The sequence below is a fragment of the Nicotiana attenuata genome, unplaced genomic scaffold, assembly GCF_001879085.1.
Source record: "Nicotiana attenuata strain UT unplaced genomic scaffold, NIATTr2, whole genome shotgun sequence".
In the NCBI taxonomy this organism is placed as follows: domain Eukaryota; kingdom Viridiplantae; phylum Streptophyta; class Magnoliopsida; order Solanales; family Solanaceae; genus Nicotiana; species Nicotiana attenuata.
The window spans coordinates 121,826-138,601 of NW_017673013.1; the positions used below are offsets into that span (position 1 = coordinate 121,826).

Below are 16,776 nucleotides of genomic sequence, written 5' to 3' on the forward strand. Positions count from 1 at the left end.
ATCCATTAAATCTTATTTAACTCCCCATGTTAAGATTCAGATACTAATCAACTAAATTAAATTACTGACGATTTAATTTATTGATTATTTCCTTTAGACTTTCGCTTAACTTATTTCATGTGTCGGATACAAAATTCACTGCCCGGGTTTACACATGAAAACTTATAAGCTTTCATAAAGGTGTATCATCAATCTCTAAACCGAGACATGGATTCCATCAACTAACTATTACTTCGCCAATGTACATTATTATGATCCAATTTACCAGACATATTGGCCCACGAAAGAATTTCGCCTTTTAATAAATCAAAACAATAATAATGTACACAACTAATAATAATTATATCAAAGATTAAGAGTATAAGTACATTTAATGGCTAGAGAGTTTATTAAGTCAGTATAAAATACTTATATCTACTTGGTCCGTTCAATACATACAAAATGTACTAGCACAAGAAGTTAGAATTAAACCATTCCCATAATCAAGATAAATTATATTTAATCTTGTGCTACAATCATCCATGATGATTTGTCCAATCATCATTAGATTGTGAACTCAAACTTTATACTTATAAGAACCAATGATTTAATCTTCAGTGTATAAGCTAAACTCTATACACTAAATCATCTACTGTATAAGCAAAGGACACAAACTAATATATGATCTATTTAAAACTTTATTAAAATTGAATAAATAATTATTCCATAATAAATACTATATCTAAACCAAACTCATGGTTAATAGTATATATCCCAACATTGTCCTCCACGGAGGCCACTCCCACTTTGTCCCGAATAACTTCATTTGTAATCTTATCTCTCTTGGTACAATCAATCACCCATCTCAACATCCTCATCTCAGCTACTTTCATCTTCTGCACATGGGAGTTCTTGACTAGCTTTACTCAATCCTATACAACATAGTAGGCCGGACCACCACTCTATAACTATCTTTCACTTAAATACTACTTATTTAAAGGTACGCACTACACATTGGGTAAGTGTCGCCAGAGCCCAGATTCAGACATAGGTTAGGCTTTGGCGGAGAAAATTTAAGTACGACTATTTGTGCAGTTGTTCCTAACTTTAGGGCCTCGTTTGGCCATGAGTTTTGCCAAATAAATTTGGGATTTATTTTCAAAACTCATGTTTGGCCATAAATTTTGCCCATATTTTGGCCAAATCCCAAATCTCAAATCCCAAATTCCAAAATCAGCAATTGAGCTGATTTTTGGCCAAAATACCAAAACTTGGGAATTATATACATGTTTTTACAAAATAAAGTTGGAAAATATGTTTTGAAAACGTATGTCCAAACACATTTTCATCTTCAAACCAAACTTCACCCAAATCAGATTTTTCAAAATAAATTTGGGATTTATGGCCAAACGCTAGCTAGACCTCATATATGAATTGAAATGTGTTCAAACTCAGTTCAAATTCAAACGCGAGGTCTAAATTTAGTAATTTTACCTGCGATTCAACTTTAGACAGAGATGATTAAACTTTAATAATTTTATAAACCTAGACTACTCTTTATGCATGGGGTCCTAAAAAATGGCTAAACCTTAGAATTTTTGTAAACTTCGACTACTCTTTAAATATGGTGTCCTAAAAATGGCTATTGTGCACTTGTCCCCGTTTAAAGCCACTTTTCCAATATACAGGCCTGAATAAAAGATCCATCCGTTGATATAGAATCCAGCCCAGATTTCCTCTGGCATTTGTGGCGCACGAATTCAATATTTGGACCCAAAACATCTAAAACGACAGCACTGTCGATTGCGCGACCATCAGTCTTCCTCGGCCGCGAAATTCTTGTGATCTCCTTCTCCGGCGAACTTCTTGCGATCTTCTTCTCCGGCAAATATAGTTTGTACGATCCTCTATTTTCTATTCTCATTCTATATCTCCATTCTTTTCTAACTTCCAGCTACATGTTTCTCATGTGACCAAAAAACCCTACTTTCTGTTTCATATGATTTGTAATGCTAGAATCGAAATTGTATGGTTGGAATTGCTTCGTGTTAGCTCCAGCTGTACTAAATAAAGGCTCAAAATTCGATTTTTGTTGCTCTTTGTTTTGCTTGCATGTTAATTTGCATTTTCATTTGTTTCATGTGACAATTGCTACAAAGTTGTGACCTTTTATTGCTCTGCTCCTAAATATTTGTAATCAATTTTATGAATGTTCTCTCGCAAAAGGTCAAAGTGAAGAAGTCCTTAAAATATGAATTGTTAAAATATGTCTTCGAACGTTTGCTAAATCCTTCAAATGTTGACCACCATTTTATATGTCGATATCTGACTGGTGTCTAAGTGTTGATTTGGCTTTTACATTATATTTGTGATACTGTGATAGTGGAAAAAATATTGAAGTATTGGTTGAAAAGTTAGGTTAGATAGAATAAACATCGCGCCTTTATTTTCAGTATTTGAAAGTTGTGAAAGAGTATCATATAATTTGGACAGAGGGAATTATCACCAACCATTTATAATTTGTGTCTTGAAGTATGAGGGTTGAGGGCATTGAATGAACATTTACCTATCTTTCCAATTCCCACACGACATATTTCAGACTTCAGAGTTCCACCTTTCATTATTTAAGTTATTAAGATCAACTGATCTAAGATACCACTTAAATCCAAAACAGACTGGCCAATCAAAATTTGCAGTTAAGATAGAAGTTCAGTGCAATTAGTGCATGAAGTGTCACATATTCCTTTTTCTTGAGCTTGGGGTCAAACATGTACCATACGTTGATTTTCATTTTGAAATTTACATATCTCCTTTTTATAAATTTTTCTTCATAACTTGTGGTTTGTGGCTCCCGGATTAATACTCAATATCTAGTCAATCAACCGCTCTCATTGTCAATCCACCTTATGTATAATGCGCTTGAATGAAAGTTGGAGGATTTTAAATAACTGATTCACTCTGGCTTGTTGTTGTTAGTGATCCACCAGGTGCTCTTGTTAAAAGTTTCTGCATATCTAAATGGACGCAAGTTCAACTGAAGCTTCTGTTACGAAGAGTGCAGAATTGTTATTAAACAGGAAAAGAAAAAGGGCGAGGAAGAAGGCTAACAAAAAAGAAAGACAGCAAAGGTTGGATCAAATGCTGCAAAATCTGGAGGCTCCTAGAAATGAAGAAAGTTCCATTGAAGACATGGCTAGTCTAGAGAATTCTAGCACACAATTGCTTCCTCTAGGACATCTAGAAATACAAACGGAATCGGCCACAACTCTTTTGGAAAAGAGTGCTGGTAGGAAAAAGAGACGGAAGAAGAGAAGTGTCATGAAGGCGATGAACCAAAAGGGTGAGCCATGTAGCATGGTTCAGACCGATGTTCCCTCAAATCCAAGCCTGTCGGATAGTAAGCATGGAGAAGTAGAAAATGGCCTACTTAATCCAAACATTTCAACTCATGACTCTGTATCTTCCGAGAGGAAAGTAACTGAGGCATTGGGTATGACTGATGTAAACTTATCTCTTTCTGCTTCTTCATCTGATTTAGTGAATGAACAGGACGAGCCAGAATTGCCTAACTGTGATGATATTGCGTTATCATCAAATGTACTGAACATTTTAACTGACAATTTTCCTGCTAATATATCAGATAAGGGACTTGACTCTCGGACGGGAGTCCAGAAAAAGGAAGCGAACACAGTTGCTCAAGAAAAGAATCACGATTCTTGTGCTGAGCGAGCTAAAAAAGATAATGCTAAGGCTGCAAATGATGCAATTGAAGAAGTTTCATTATTTGAAGCTGGAAGAATTTCGGTGGAAAGCTGTAGTGAAAGGACTCAACTCACCGACAAATCAGAGTTAATCATGCATTTTCATTCAGCTCCCATTAGGCCAGGTGATTTCCGCATGATTGGAGGTCCTCGTATGAGGAGAAAACTTCTCATCCTCGATGTTAATGGGCTACTTGCAGATGTAGTCAATCCACCGCCAAAAGATTGTAATCCTGATGCATGTTTCTCAAGACGGGCAAGTGAGAATTGATAATTTGCTTTTTATTTAGTTGCATTATCGATCTTTCAATCTTACTTCATTCACAAGATGAACAACGCACTGTTCTTACGTAGAAGTACTTGTCACTTCTGTTTGCAGTATTCAAGAGACCCTACTGTGATGAATTTCTGAAATTTTGCTTTGAAAGATTTGACGTGGGCATCTGGTCTTCTAGATCCAAGTAATCGTCGATTTTGAAGTGCTTATTTGAATTTCTGTCATCTTCCTGACTTGACCTTTTATATTTTAGCCCGGTTAATGATACAAGTTTTTCTAATGCATTTTATGGTTTACTTGAGCATTAACTGGAATACATGTTTGTGCAGGAAGATCATTGTGAAAGTGGTGGATTATTTGTTGGGAAACATGAAGCATAAGTTGTTATTTTGTTGGGTAAGCGTTCTTCCTTCCACAAATAGTTCCATATTCCTCCTCCTAGTTGCACCTTTTTTAATGAAGTAAGTGGTGTATTAATAACAAAAGCATCCATTGGATGCACATATTACAAAATAAAAGAAGATATCAGCTCCTAAGCAAAGCAAAAAAATCTATCATGAGGCCAGAGAGCTGATAAATTCCATGAATTGGTCAGGGTTCTACATAGGGGAGAGTTTAACCCAACAAAAAAGAGTGACCAAACATCTATACTTGAGTAGGTATCTAGCAGTTGAGATGCCATCAACGCATCTTTGATTCCTTTCTGTCCATAAGCACCACAAAATAGCAGGAACCATACACCAGATTTTCTTGATGGACTTCTCAACTTTCCATGAACTCCAACTCACTAAAACTTCCTTGACATTGCATGGCTTTGTCCAACGCACTCCAAAAAGTGAAAGAAACATGGACCATATGTCTGTTGCAACTGGACAGTGAAGAAATAAATGGTTGGTTGTTTCAGAGTTGCTATGGCACATATGGCATCTGCTAGCAAGCTGAAAACCCCTTCGGATGAGATTGTCATGGGTTAGGCATGCTTCATTTTGGGTTATCCCGCAAAAAGCACTGACCTTTGGAGGCATTTTAGTCCTCCAAATTAGTTTCCGGAGCCACTGATCAATCATTTCCTTCCTGGAGCCTAAGGTTTGATAGCTAGCTCTGACTGAGTATGCACCACTCCTACTGCTGCCCCATCTGAGTTTATCCCTACCTGGAGTAATGGTTGAACTATTGTGAAGGCTGCCAAGAAGTGCTACCAAGTCATTAAACTCCCAGTCATTCAGATTTCTTCTTAAGCTTGGATTCCATGAGTTAACCTCCCAATTCTGCACAACGGTAGAGTTTGGGTTAGTAGCAATAGAAAATAGTCTTGGATAAGCATCCTTCAGTGTTGTATGGCCTAACCACTTATCTTTCTAGAATAAGATATGTTCCCCATTTCCCTCCTGAAGGGTTGAATCAATAGTGAAGACATCCCACAGCTTCCTGATTCCCTTCCACAACCCACATCCATAGTTACATCTAACAGTATTGGTACACCAGTGATGTTGACAGCCATATTTAGCTTGAACAACCTCCTTCCAGAGACCAACTCCTTCCTGATTATACCTCCAATGCCATTTCATTAGCATGCTCTTGCTATGTAAAGCCAAGTCCTTTACCCCTAGACCTCCAAGTGATTTAGGAAGTGTTACTTTGGCCCATTTGACAAGGTGAAATTTATGGCTCTTGCTGTTGCCTTCCCACAAGAATGAACATCTGAGTTTATCTAGCTGCATTTGAACTTTGATAGGAATTGGAAAGAGGGACATAAAATAGGTTGGTATGCTGTCCAACACATACCAACCAACAAATAGGTTGGTACGAGGGTTGGTCTGCCGCCAAGAGAAAGATATTGTTGCTGCCAAGACGCCAGTCTTTTCTCAAAATTTTCAATGACCACATTCTATATCTCAGTTGATGTCTAACATCCATGGGAGGCCTAAGTAGGTGGTAGGGAATGAACCTTTACTGCACATTATATCAGCCAACATCTCTAGTTCTGGGACCACATTTACAGGGTAAATGACACTTTTTGACATGTTAATGTGCAGCCCTGACAAAGCTTCAAAAATCAACAGAGTAAGATTGAGATATTCAACTTGAGACTTCTCAGCACCACAGAAAATGAGGGTGTCTTCAGCAAACAATAAGTGAGACACTGAAACTGTTAAGCCGGAGTTGTTGCCAACATCAAAACCCTGCATCCAATGTATTAGCTTCGCTTTTTCCAGCATTCTGCTAAGTCCCTCCATCGCTATAATGAATGAGAAAGGGGACAAGGGGCTCCCTTTGTATTATCCCTCTCTGAGGGGAGAAAAAGCCAACAGGGCTTCTGTTAACAAGAACAAAATATTTGACTGTGGAGAAGGTATATCTAATTCATCTGATCCTTTTTTCACCAAATCCCATCTGCTTTAAAATTAAATTGAGATACTGCCAATTGATTTTGTCAAAGGCCTTCTCTACATCAAGCTTAAAGACCACGCCAGGTTCACCATTTTTTTGCCTTCAATCCAAGACTTCATTAGCAATTAGTGCAGCATCTGTAATCTGTCTGCCTTTAATAAAAGCATTCAGGTGCACAAGAGTTGATAGCATCTAGAACTTCCTCCTCTTCAAAAGCAACTTCCAAGGCATCCTTCTCCTCATTGTTCAAACACCCCAAGCCTTCAAAAGTACAACTAGGTCTCCAAGTTTCATTCTCAGAGTATAGATCTTGATAAAATCTAATATCACCCTTTTAATCTGTTCCTTTTCTTGGATGATATCCTCTCCCACTTGTAGTCTGTCAATGGAGTTATACCTCCCGTGAGAATTGGCTACCTTTTGAAAGTATTTTGTATGTCTGTCTCCCTCTTTCAACCACAAGCATCTTGACTTTTGTCTCCATGATATTTCTACAACCTTGGCTAATTTTAGTAACTCCATTTTTAGCTGAAGGATTTTATTTGTTTCAGCTTGAGTCTGCAGTCTTCTTCGGTTGCTTGTTCCATTAATAATAGTTCTTCCATAACTTTGTTGGTTCTGGTGCTAATTTTACCATATGACTCCCTGTTCCAGATTGCTAAATTCTTCTTTAGAGGTTTCAGCTTTTGGGATAGTACAAAGTCAGGGGAGCCATTTACCACATAACTAAGGGTGGCAATTGAGCCCAAACCCATCTAACCCGCCCAACCTGTCCAGAAATTAATGGGTTGGGTTACAAATATTTTAGCTCATGGGTCAATTTGGGCTGAGCCCAAGTTAACCCATTATATTTTATAGCCCATTCTGACCCATTTAGCAGCCCAAATACAACTCATAAAACTCACCCAAAACAAAAGGTATCTCAACCCAATTTATATAGAAATTTATTTAGTTGCCCCAATTTATTTATTTTTTTTGTATTTTCAATTTTATGTTCTTTTATTTTTCTGCACCATCCACCCACTCTGCCCCCCTCTCCACCCCCCGCCCTCCCTCAAAAAATTTTTTTTACGTTTTTTTTTTGTATTTTAAATTTTCTGCTTTTTTTCCTGCACCACCTACCCCTCCCACCCCCCACCAAAAAATTTACTTTTTTTTTTTGTATTTTCAATTTTCTATTTTTTTCTGCACCATTCACCCAACCCCCTCCCCTCAATTTTTTTTTTGGTATTTTCAATTTTCTATTTTTTTCGTTTTTTTGCACCACCCCTAAAAAAATTTCAACTTACACATTTTAAGGTAAAAGATTTTTTTTATGCAAGAAAAGCATGGTTCTAAAACATGGGTAAAGTTGGGCGGGTTGGGTTATGACCCATAGTTTAGCCCATCTTGACCCAGCCCATCTTAGCCCAAGTACACTTTGGGCTGGGTTGGACAATGACCCATTTATTGACTTAACCCATCTTGACCCGCCCAAATTCAGCCCAACCCGCTTATTTGCCACCCCTACCATAACCCTACCACCATTGTTTGATCATATCACAAAACCCTTCATGTTGTAGCCACATGTTTTCGAATTTAAAATAAGAAGGTTCAGAAGTCCAATCTCCACTTTCCAAGGCAATAGGCCTATGATTAGAAACAACTCTAGGAAGGGCTAGTTGTTGAACTGAACCAAAGAGATCATTCCATTCAGAAGAGATCAAAAACCTGTCAATTCTTGATGCCTGTAAAGAATTTTCACCCCTAGCCCAAGTGTAAAAAGCTCTCTGTAAAGGGAGATCCACCAAGCCCCTGTCTTGAATGAGTCAGAAAATATTTTCATAGCCTTTATCTTCTTATACAATTAAACCTTCATTCTCAAAACGGCATACATTATAATCTCCCCCAATAATCCAACTATCATTTCATAAACCCCTTACAACAGCTAGTTCTTCCCAAAATACAATCCTCTCCCAGTTAGTATGAGGACCATATACTCCTGTGAAGCACAATCTGAGATCAATCCGAACCTCTTCAAGCATTGTAGAGATAGAATACTTCCCTTGCAAAGAGTCAATGCAATTCCACTGTCTTTTATCCCATAGAATTATTAGCCCTCCTCTGTTGCCACTAGCCTTCAACTCAGTCCACTCGACCCATCTCGAGCCCCAAATCTGCCTGGCTATAGCCACAGAACAAGTTTCAGTCTTGGTTTCTTGCAAACACAAAATGTCAGGTTTCCACTTTTGAATAAGTGCCTTAATAGTGCTTCACTTGCTCTCATCATTGAACCCCCTTTATTCCAGCTAATAATTTTTGCTTTCATTCTAAAAAGCTTTGTGAAACCTGCTCCTGTCAGACCCTTCACCCTTTTCATATGTAAGTGTGCATTCCAGCACCCTTTCACCCTTCTTCCCTTTTGCAACTGTATTTGTGATTGCCTCTTTTGCTCCATTCTGAGGATCATATCAAAAATTTCATGTTCAAATCCAACTGAGTCAACTCCGAAAGCCTTGCATGCTTTGGTCATAGCAACCTTGGTCCAATGAGAGGTCTCAATAACCATTAAGCAAAAGAGAAGCAAAGAATAAGGAGTATGATTTTTCCTACCACTTTCTTTCTTTGCTTGGGGAAAACATCAATTTCCTATGTGATCTTTTGGCCATTTCCTACACTGATGCATAAGGAATTCTTTGTGGTCAGCCAGATTGTCAGGACTCTGATGGGTCACTGTGATTTTAAGAAGCCTTCACGAACATGGGAATAACAGTATCAACTGTATGAACACATGGGCTGTTTTTTCCCCTTTTGGAACTGTTTTTTCCCCTTTTGGAAAAGAAAAAAAGGGGGAGGGAAAATTATATTTGACTTCCTTCTCGTGACTATATTGATCCTACTTCATTTATACTTTACCGGTTACGTAGCTTGACTGTGCCCTTGTCTTGGCAAAGATAGCAAATTGTGAAAGAAGCCACCTTTATTGTAATGTAGGAGAGGTGGTTGCTGGTGAAAATATACCTTCTTATGTTGCATTAACTTTCTTAACTAAAGATTAGTTCATTCTTTTCTTCTCTCACAGCCCTGCCATTAAGAAAGGTAAAAGAAAAGACAAAGAAGAAAAAATGAGACTGCAGTCACAGGATGATGCTTCTCTGTGACTATTGATGTGTATATGTGTGTGTGTGTTTATATTGTTTGGTATATTTCATTTATTGTTGGTTCCTTCCCTCTTAGAAGAATAAGCAGTTTCTATTTACTAAATTTCGCAGGATATGTCACATAGCACTCAGACAACGTTCAAGACACTTGATAACAAACATAAGCCCTTGGTTTGCAAGGAGCTGAGCAAGGTGTGGGACAGATATGATCCGAATCTACCCTGGGAAAGAGGGGATTATGATGAATCAAATACTTTACTATTGGATGATTCTCCGTACAAGGCCTTGCTAAATCCTGTAAGCTTCACACCACCCTCTTTTTGGCCTCAAGACTAACGCTCAAATGACCCCTTCTGACTTGGTATTTCTTCTCGTGATTGTAACTACTTTGTGCATGACCTTCCTCAGGCGCACACTGCGATATTTCCTCATTCTTACAACTTCAAGGTCGAGAATGATGATTCACTAGGTGAGACCCCTATGGTACTGCTTAATACTTGATAATTGTTTTCCTTTTCATGTTTGATGTGGGCCTTTTAGTGGCTATTAGAATTGATTCCCACCATCTAATAGCGTGAGCCACAGTGGTTTAGACACACTTGCCGCTTGATTCCTTTCCTTGTTTGATTATTTTACGTGTGATGCATATGAGCAACATGCGAAGTTAGATTAACATAGATGGACATATGCAAGCAACAATCTGCTAGTGGTGATTCATTTGCTATGATTACTAGTATTACTAAAAGCCATCACTCTTAAAGCAATGAAGCGAGGGGTTATCGCTTCATTGATGAAGCCACGTGCTTCAAAGAAGTGTGCGATTGCAAAGTTATCCAAATGAAAAGCGGCGATTCTTTTTTATCAGCAAAAGATAATTATTAAAAAAAATGTTAGGCAAGTGTTTGCATAATTTGTTACTTTGGTGCAAGAGTAGTCTAATTGATAGTATTGATCACTACTTGGACTTCCTGGAGTTGTTAGGAAAATGTTGTAACTAACTGCATGGATATTCCCTCCCTGCAGTATTTTGTTTCTTTTTGGTACCATCTTGCTACTTCGTTAATAAACCTTTACCTTATCAAGAAAAAAAATGTTAGGCTGTATCAAGATAGTACTGAAGCATTACAAAAGCTGTAAAAAGCGGCGGTTCTTTAGATCTCAACTTTGAGGAGTTGGATTAATATTGGTATTATGGTATATTGGATGCTGAAATTAGTTCGGCCAAATACGTAGATGGTCCTTTAAAGTTTTTTTTTTGAGATGGTTTAAAGTTGTCACCACTTTTCATTTAGACACCTCAATTGAGGCCTTTATCTATTGAACACCTGAGTTTGGCAGATCAAACACGATAACATGGGAAAAAGAAACCAGTAACAGTAACACGACACTTGGCTTTAACCCAAATTTTAAAAAAAAAAGGAACCAAGGGAAACAGAACAACCTAGTGGAACCATTTTTTTTTTCTTGATAAGGCCCATTGGAACCATTTTGATACATCATTACTTCATTAGTGATCACAACAAGCCACCAGCTGTCTTCTTCACTCTGCATCTCCACCACCACCTCTGTGAGACCTACTCCATCCACCACCATCTACTACCTTTTTTTTCCTTTTCAGACCTTTTCACAAGTACCTAACATGCATTCATTTTCAAACCTCCAATATTCTTCCTCCTGAACAGCCTGTCACTGCTATAGTCGCACCAGTCAACAACTTCATTCTTTAAATCTCCACCTTCACCTGTAACCTCAATAAGCTCCATTTCAACTCCATGATTTCACTCGAAAATACCACCATTGCTGCGCACAGACCACAACTGTGCACTATCGCATCTCTGTATTATTATATCTTACTAGTTTCTTATAGCGAGGTTGTCTTTGTTTCCAAGAATTTGAGGAGTTATATTTACAAAGTTAATAGCTTTCAGTCAATTTTTGCAATTAGGAGTTCTTTTGAGTTATGGGGTTTTCATAGGACATGAGTTTTCCAAAGAAGCACCAAATGCTACGAAACAAAGAAGTGAAGTAGGTAATTGTTGGAACTACTATTCTAGCTCCTTTCATCAATTTCTACGAAACAAAAAGAGGAGTCTGAACTAGTGAACATGATGAAAAGTGTTCAACAACTCTAACAGCGAGAGATCCAAGGATACCATAAAGATTTTTGTGCCCACCAGCACCGAGGGATTGGAAGACAAATCTGCTCCACCGTTGCGCATGGCCAATTAGTTGTCTCAATTGCTATTTATTATAGTACTAAATTCATGTATGTTTGGCAATTTTCTTATTTTTCATATATTGTGCGCTTCTCGTGTCTCACTTCAAGCATCATGGACCTTTGCACCTTTTGCTTCGAAAAACACTGATAATTGTTCAAAGTTTTTCTTAGAAACTTCTAATATGTTGGTATAAAATTGTGGAGATTTTGAAGATTGAAAAGTTGCACAATGTTGTAGGCCCTGGAGGTGATTTGCGAATTTATTTGGAAGGGTTATTAAAAGCCGAACATGTACAGAAGTACGTAGAGCAACATCCATTTGGTCAGCGGGCAATCGATGATACAAGCTCAGATTGGAATTTTTACTCTGATGTTCTTTGCAGTCTGCTTGGTCAATCAAGCTAAAATTCTTGATATGCTCTTTGTATAATTTGCATGTGAGAGACATACTGTGATGCCAGACACCATAAGAACAGAGGCTTGCTTTCGGACTTTTGACAATTTAAAAACAGATAACTGGTCCGAGCTGTGTAGCAATCACAATAATGTGGAATGTGGTGGCTGGAGTTTCTTTGAACTCATCGACGTTCTTCCTTCAGGAGTTGATTGATTATTTGCCTGCTATTTTTTAACAGTATCATGTTAATTTTCTTCATTTTCTTCTCTCCCTCCTTTTTGGGGAACGTTTAGTTGCTTAGGCTTCTTTCTCCTGTTGATTATGTAATATTATCTGCTTACTTTCATGATCCCTCTGTCTGCTTTCAGGGTAATGATGCTTTTGTAGCTTAGGCTTTCCTTTAGCAGCTTGGTCGGTTAGTTATTACCCATGTACTATATTGTATTGGTACTTTAAATTCAATAGTTGTTTTGGTTGTTACTTAAATATGGTTATCTTATATTGTTAAATCTGTTTTTACGTGACGATGAAAAGAGTCAATTTGTATAACTAATTTGTGGTACATGCGTTATACGTGAAAACCGCGTCTATTAATAATAAAAATGTATATAACAAGAATAAACTATGTATAATAGCAGTTGGCGTTTAAATAGATCCAACATACATATATTGGTCAAACATGAACAATTTAATTAGTTAAGTTAGCCATATAGTGTTTGTATATATTGTATTAGTATATGATATAAGCATACACTAATGCTTGTATCATGGTATGCTATTTATATTATATCCCTTGGGGTGCGGCTCTTCTCGGACAAATCTTGCATGGACATCTTGCATGAATGTGGGATACCTTATGTACCAGACCGCCTTCTATGAATAAAAGCATGTTATGTTATTGTATCCTTTTTACAAATGACGTTCTTGGTGTATGTTATCTAGCCATTTTTTACCTTATCACCCCTTTTAATCTAGTTGATGGATGTTATTGTATCCTTTTTACAAACGACGTTCTTGGTGTATGTTATCTAGCCACTTTTTACCTTATCACCTCTTTTAATCTAGTTGATGGACCTCAGGAGGTTTATTGAAATAGCCTGTTAATTTGATATGTCCAAAACCATGCATGTGTCCCATGTTTATTGTGTTTCAAACAGGGGCGGAGGGAGAGTGTTAATTACGGGTTCGGACGAATCCAATAGCTTTTTGTCTAGATATTATATTTGTATTAGAAATCTATTAAATATGTATAAATACTTAATTGCGAACCCAATAACTAACGAGCTATGGGTTCGGTTGCAAATTCAGAACCCATAAACTTTAAATTTTGACTCCGCCTCTGATTTCAAAAGGACTGAACGAATAGAATAAATATTATATAAGCTAAAGCAGTTAAAGTAGCCTATAATTCAAATATATTGATATTTCGAAAAACCTTAATCTCAGAGCTCAACGAGTTAAAAAGGAAAAAACGTAGCTACACTTTAGCAAAGGCATATAACTTTCAAAAAGTGATAAAGTCTTTTGGTGTGCAATACAATTAGAGATTTTTTCGTTCCTATATACTATTTGAAACTTTATTACCAAAAATGTCCACGTTTTGTTTTTACCCCGACCCAAACAAGTTTCAGCTACAAAAAATATACATTTATTTAAACTAGACTCCTTTCTGCGGTAGCCTTCCTTATTTAGACGCGGGATTTTGGGATTGTGTATATTTCAATTGGAGATTTTACTGACGCAATCATCGCACCTTAATCAAGCCAACTTATTTGTTGAATCCTGCTATTACGCAAATTTTCTCTGATTATCGTCGCACCATAATCAAGTTCTATTCTCTGGTTTTCTCTGGTTTTTCATAAACGAAGGTTTTGAAAATTTTTTTTTCAAACAATTAGCTACAATTGTATTGAATTTCGCGACATAATGTCAAAATCAGCGATTATGCTTCAGCTAAATGGTCGCTGGGATAGCGTTGGGAGACACAAAGATTTTGATGTTGATAGAATTGTAGGCAATGAAGATTCAAATTATAGTCAATTGAATTTCGCAATTGCAGAGCATCTAATGATTGATACCTCCGCAAAAATTATCGAAATCAAATACACTGTCAACGAACGTTGTCCTCCAATGAAAATTCAGAACGATATGGGAGTTCGAGTGTATATGGAGACGAAAAAGGAAAACAAAAACTTAGGAATGTATCCGCTGTGTATAACAGTGCGTGATTTTAATTTGGAATGCAGTATCTCTAATTCGAGCACAATTGCAGGTTTGCTCTGTTTTTTCAGTGCTGATGTTTTTTCAATTTCAAGTGTTCTACAATTTTACTATAAATTATCTACAATAATACTAAATAACAAATGTAGTTCAACTATTATGTCTTTACAAGTATTCAGTCAAATACTGAACACATGAATATACTGAGGTCTGAATTACTATACTTTTAATTGAGTGCAGGTTCATCTGATTATCGTATGTCCAACGTGGTACAATTGTCAAGCAATTGTAACACAATTGGAGAAGTATCAGGAACAAAGAAGTTGATTGATAGGCCAACATCTCCAGCGATTGTGAAATATGAAAGTATCATCATAACAGAACATACACCAAATGTTATTGAAGTAGACCAAGCTTATCAAGACAAGCAAACAATTGTCTGTGCAATGAAACACTATTCTATCATGAATAAGTTTCAATTTAGGGTGAAAAGATCTAGTGCAAGAAGGTAGGAAAATTTTATTTGCCAAATTCATATTGTGTATAAGTTGTAGTTTTTTGGTATATAAATTGTATATAAATTGTTTAATATATGTTTTGGTGCATAAACAACCTCGTATTTTGTAGCTACAATTTGCATAACATTTTTTGAATTGTTTTTATTCTGTAGCTACTGCCTCGTATGTGTTGGGGACAATTGTACGTGGCACTTCAAGTCCACCAGCATAAGCAAATCAACATTGTTCAAGATTCAAAAATTCAACAGCTTGCACACATGCTCTTTGATGGACAACACATACATACAACACAAACCTACTGCCATGGTAATTGGCAGCATGGTGATGCCAAAATATGCGGATCCTAAGACAATATACACACACCAAAATACATACAAACTGATATGTTTTCGGATCATGGTGGGAACTTAACATACATGCAAGCTTGGAGAGCAAAGGAAAAGGCTTTGGAATTTTTGAGAGGTCATCCTACTGATTCCTACAGTCGTTACCTAGTTATTTGTATATTCTGGAGAAGACTTATCCGGGGTCGATACTGAAATTGCAGAAGACTGAAGATGACTGTTTCTTGTATGCATTTGTTTCGGTTAGTACGCCCATCAAGGGTTGGGAGCATTGTAGGCCAGTTGTAGTAGTTGATGGCACCTTCTTGAAGTCGGCATATAGGGGAATCATGCTAACAACTAGCACAATGGATGCAACAGGTAATGTAGATTAATTGTAAAAATATTATTATAAAGTTGTTTTTGAGACTGTATATTTTATATTCTCAAGTTTTATTACAGAAATTGAATTTCTTTTTGCCACCTGTGTGATAGGTAGCATATTACCACTAGCATACGCCGTTGATGATTCAGAAAATGAAGCATCATGGAGGTGGTTTTTTGAGCAATTCAAACGTGCATATGGTAAAAAACTAAATATGTGTGTTGTTTCGGACCGGAATGAGAGTATCTTGAAGGAAACATCTATTATTTATACCGGCATGCCACTTTATGCTTGCATGTGGCATATTTGGACAAATGTAAGGTCAAAGTTCAAGAAGGGTCATCTAAAGTTAAGTGAATTATACTTTTCCACGACAAGATCATACACGCTTAATGAATTTAATGAAAGAATATCAAAGATTGAAGAGATCGACACGCATGTTAAAAGCATAGCTATACGATATTGGCTATCATAGATGGTCTCGGATGCATGCTACGATGAACAGAACGTGGACGATGACATCAAACATTGCAGAGTCATTAAATGCAAAGGGTACGTTCACATACCTTGGGAAAAAATACAACAAAGAGTTGGAGGACAACATGACATTATCACAGAAGATGAGAGTAAGCTATAGCCAATAACATTAGATCATTGATTCCATCAAACTAAATATATACTGTTAATTGTAGAAAAGTTATAGTATAATTGTAGTTATTTTGTTTTTTATCTGTTGCTGACAACTTGTTGTGTATTTGTAATGAAATTGTAGGTGAGGGCTTCAACAGATTACATCCATACTATTATAGATGGTGTGAAGCGCTTCATTATTTGCCTTCAAAACAAGAGATGTAGTTGTGGACAATTCCAGCTTGACGAACTTCCTTGTGCACATGCTTTGGTGGCTTTGAGGCACATGAACGAGTCGTAAAAAACTATTGTTCTCCTTATTACACGAGGGAGAGTCTTCTGCAGACTTATGAAATACCAGTAGACCCGCTGCCTGACGAAAGCAAATGGAATGTGCCACCACATAAAGCTGAAGAAGTTGTAATGCCACCTACGGCGAAAAGACATCTAGGGAGACCTCAAAAACAAAGATACGAACCGTATGATGAAGTAAATGCAAAGAAGTACAATGTATCATGTGGAACCTGCAGACTAGAA

At 37.0% G+C, this 16,776-nt stretch overlaps 1 protein-coding gene across 2 annotated transcripts; it reads left to right on the plus strand.

Annotated features, from left to right (window-relative positions):
• The first annotated feature begins 1,658 nt into the window (after positions 1-1,658).
• LOC109215191 lies at positions 1,659-12,649 on the plus strand. Of its 2 annotated transcripts, none has more exons than XM_019379207.1 (8): positions 1,659-1,876; positions 2,956-3,469; positions 3,620-4,000; positions 4,120-4,201; positions 4,347-4,413; positions 9,660-9,845; positions 9,957-10,017; positions 12,005-12,649. In XM_019379207.1, the coding sequence occupies exons 2-8, from the start codon at positions 2,998-3,000 to the stop codon at positions 12,169-12,171; spliced, it is 1,416 nt and encodes a 471-aa protein (XP_019234752.1). In that variant the 5' UTR covers positions 1,659-1,876; positions 2,956-2,997; the 3' UTR covers positions 12,172-12,649. The 2 variants fall into 2 exon arrangements, with proteins under 2 accessions (XP_019234752.1, XP_019234753.1); XM_019379208.1 differs by having other exon boundaries at positions 2,967-3,469.
• The last annotated feature ends 4,127 nt before the right edge of the window (positions 12,650-16,776 follow it).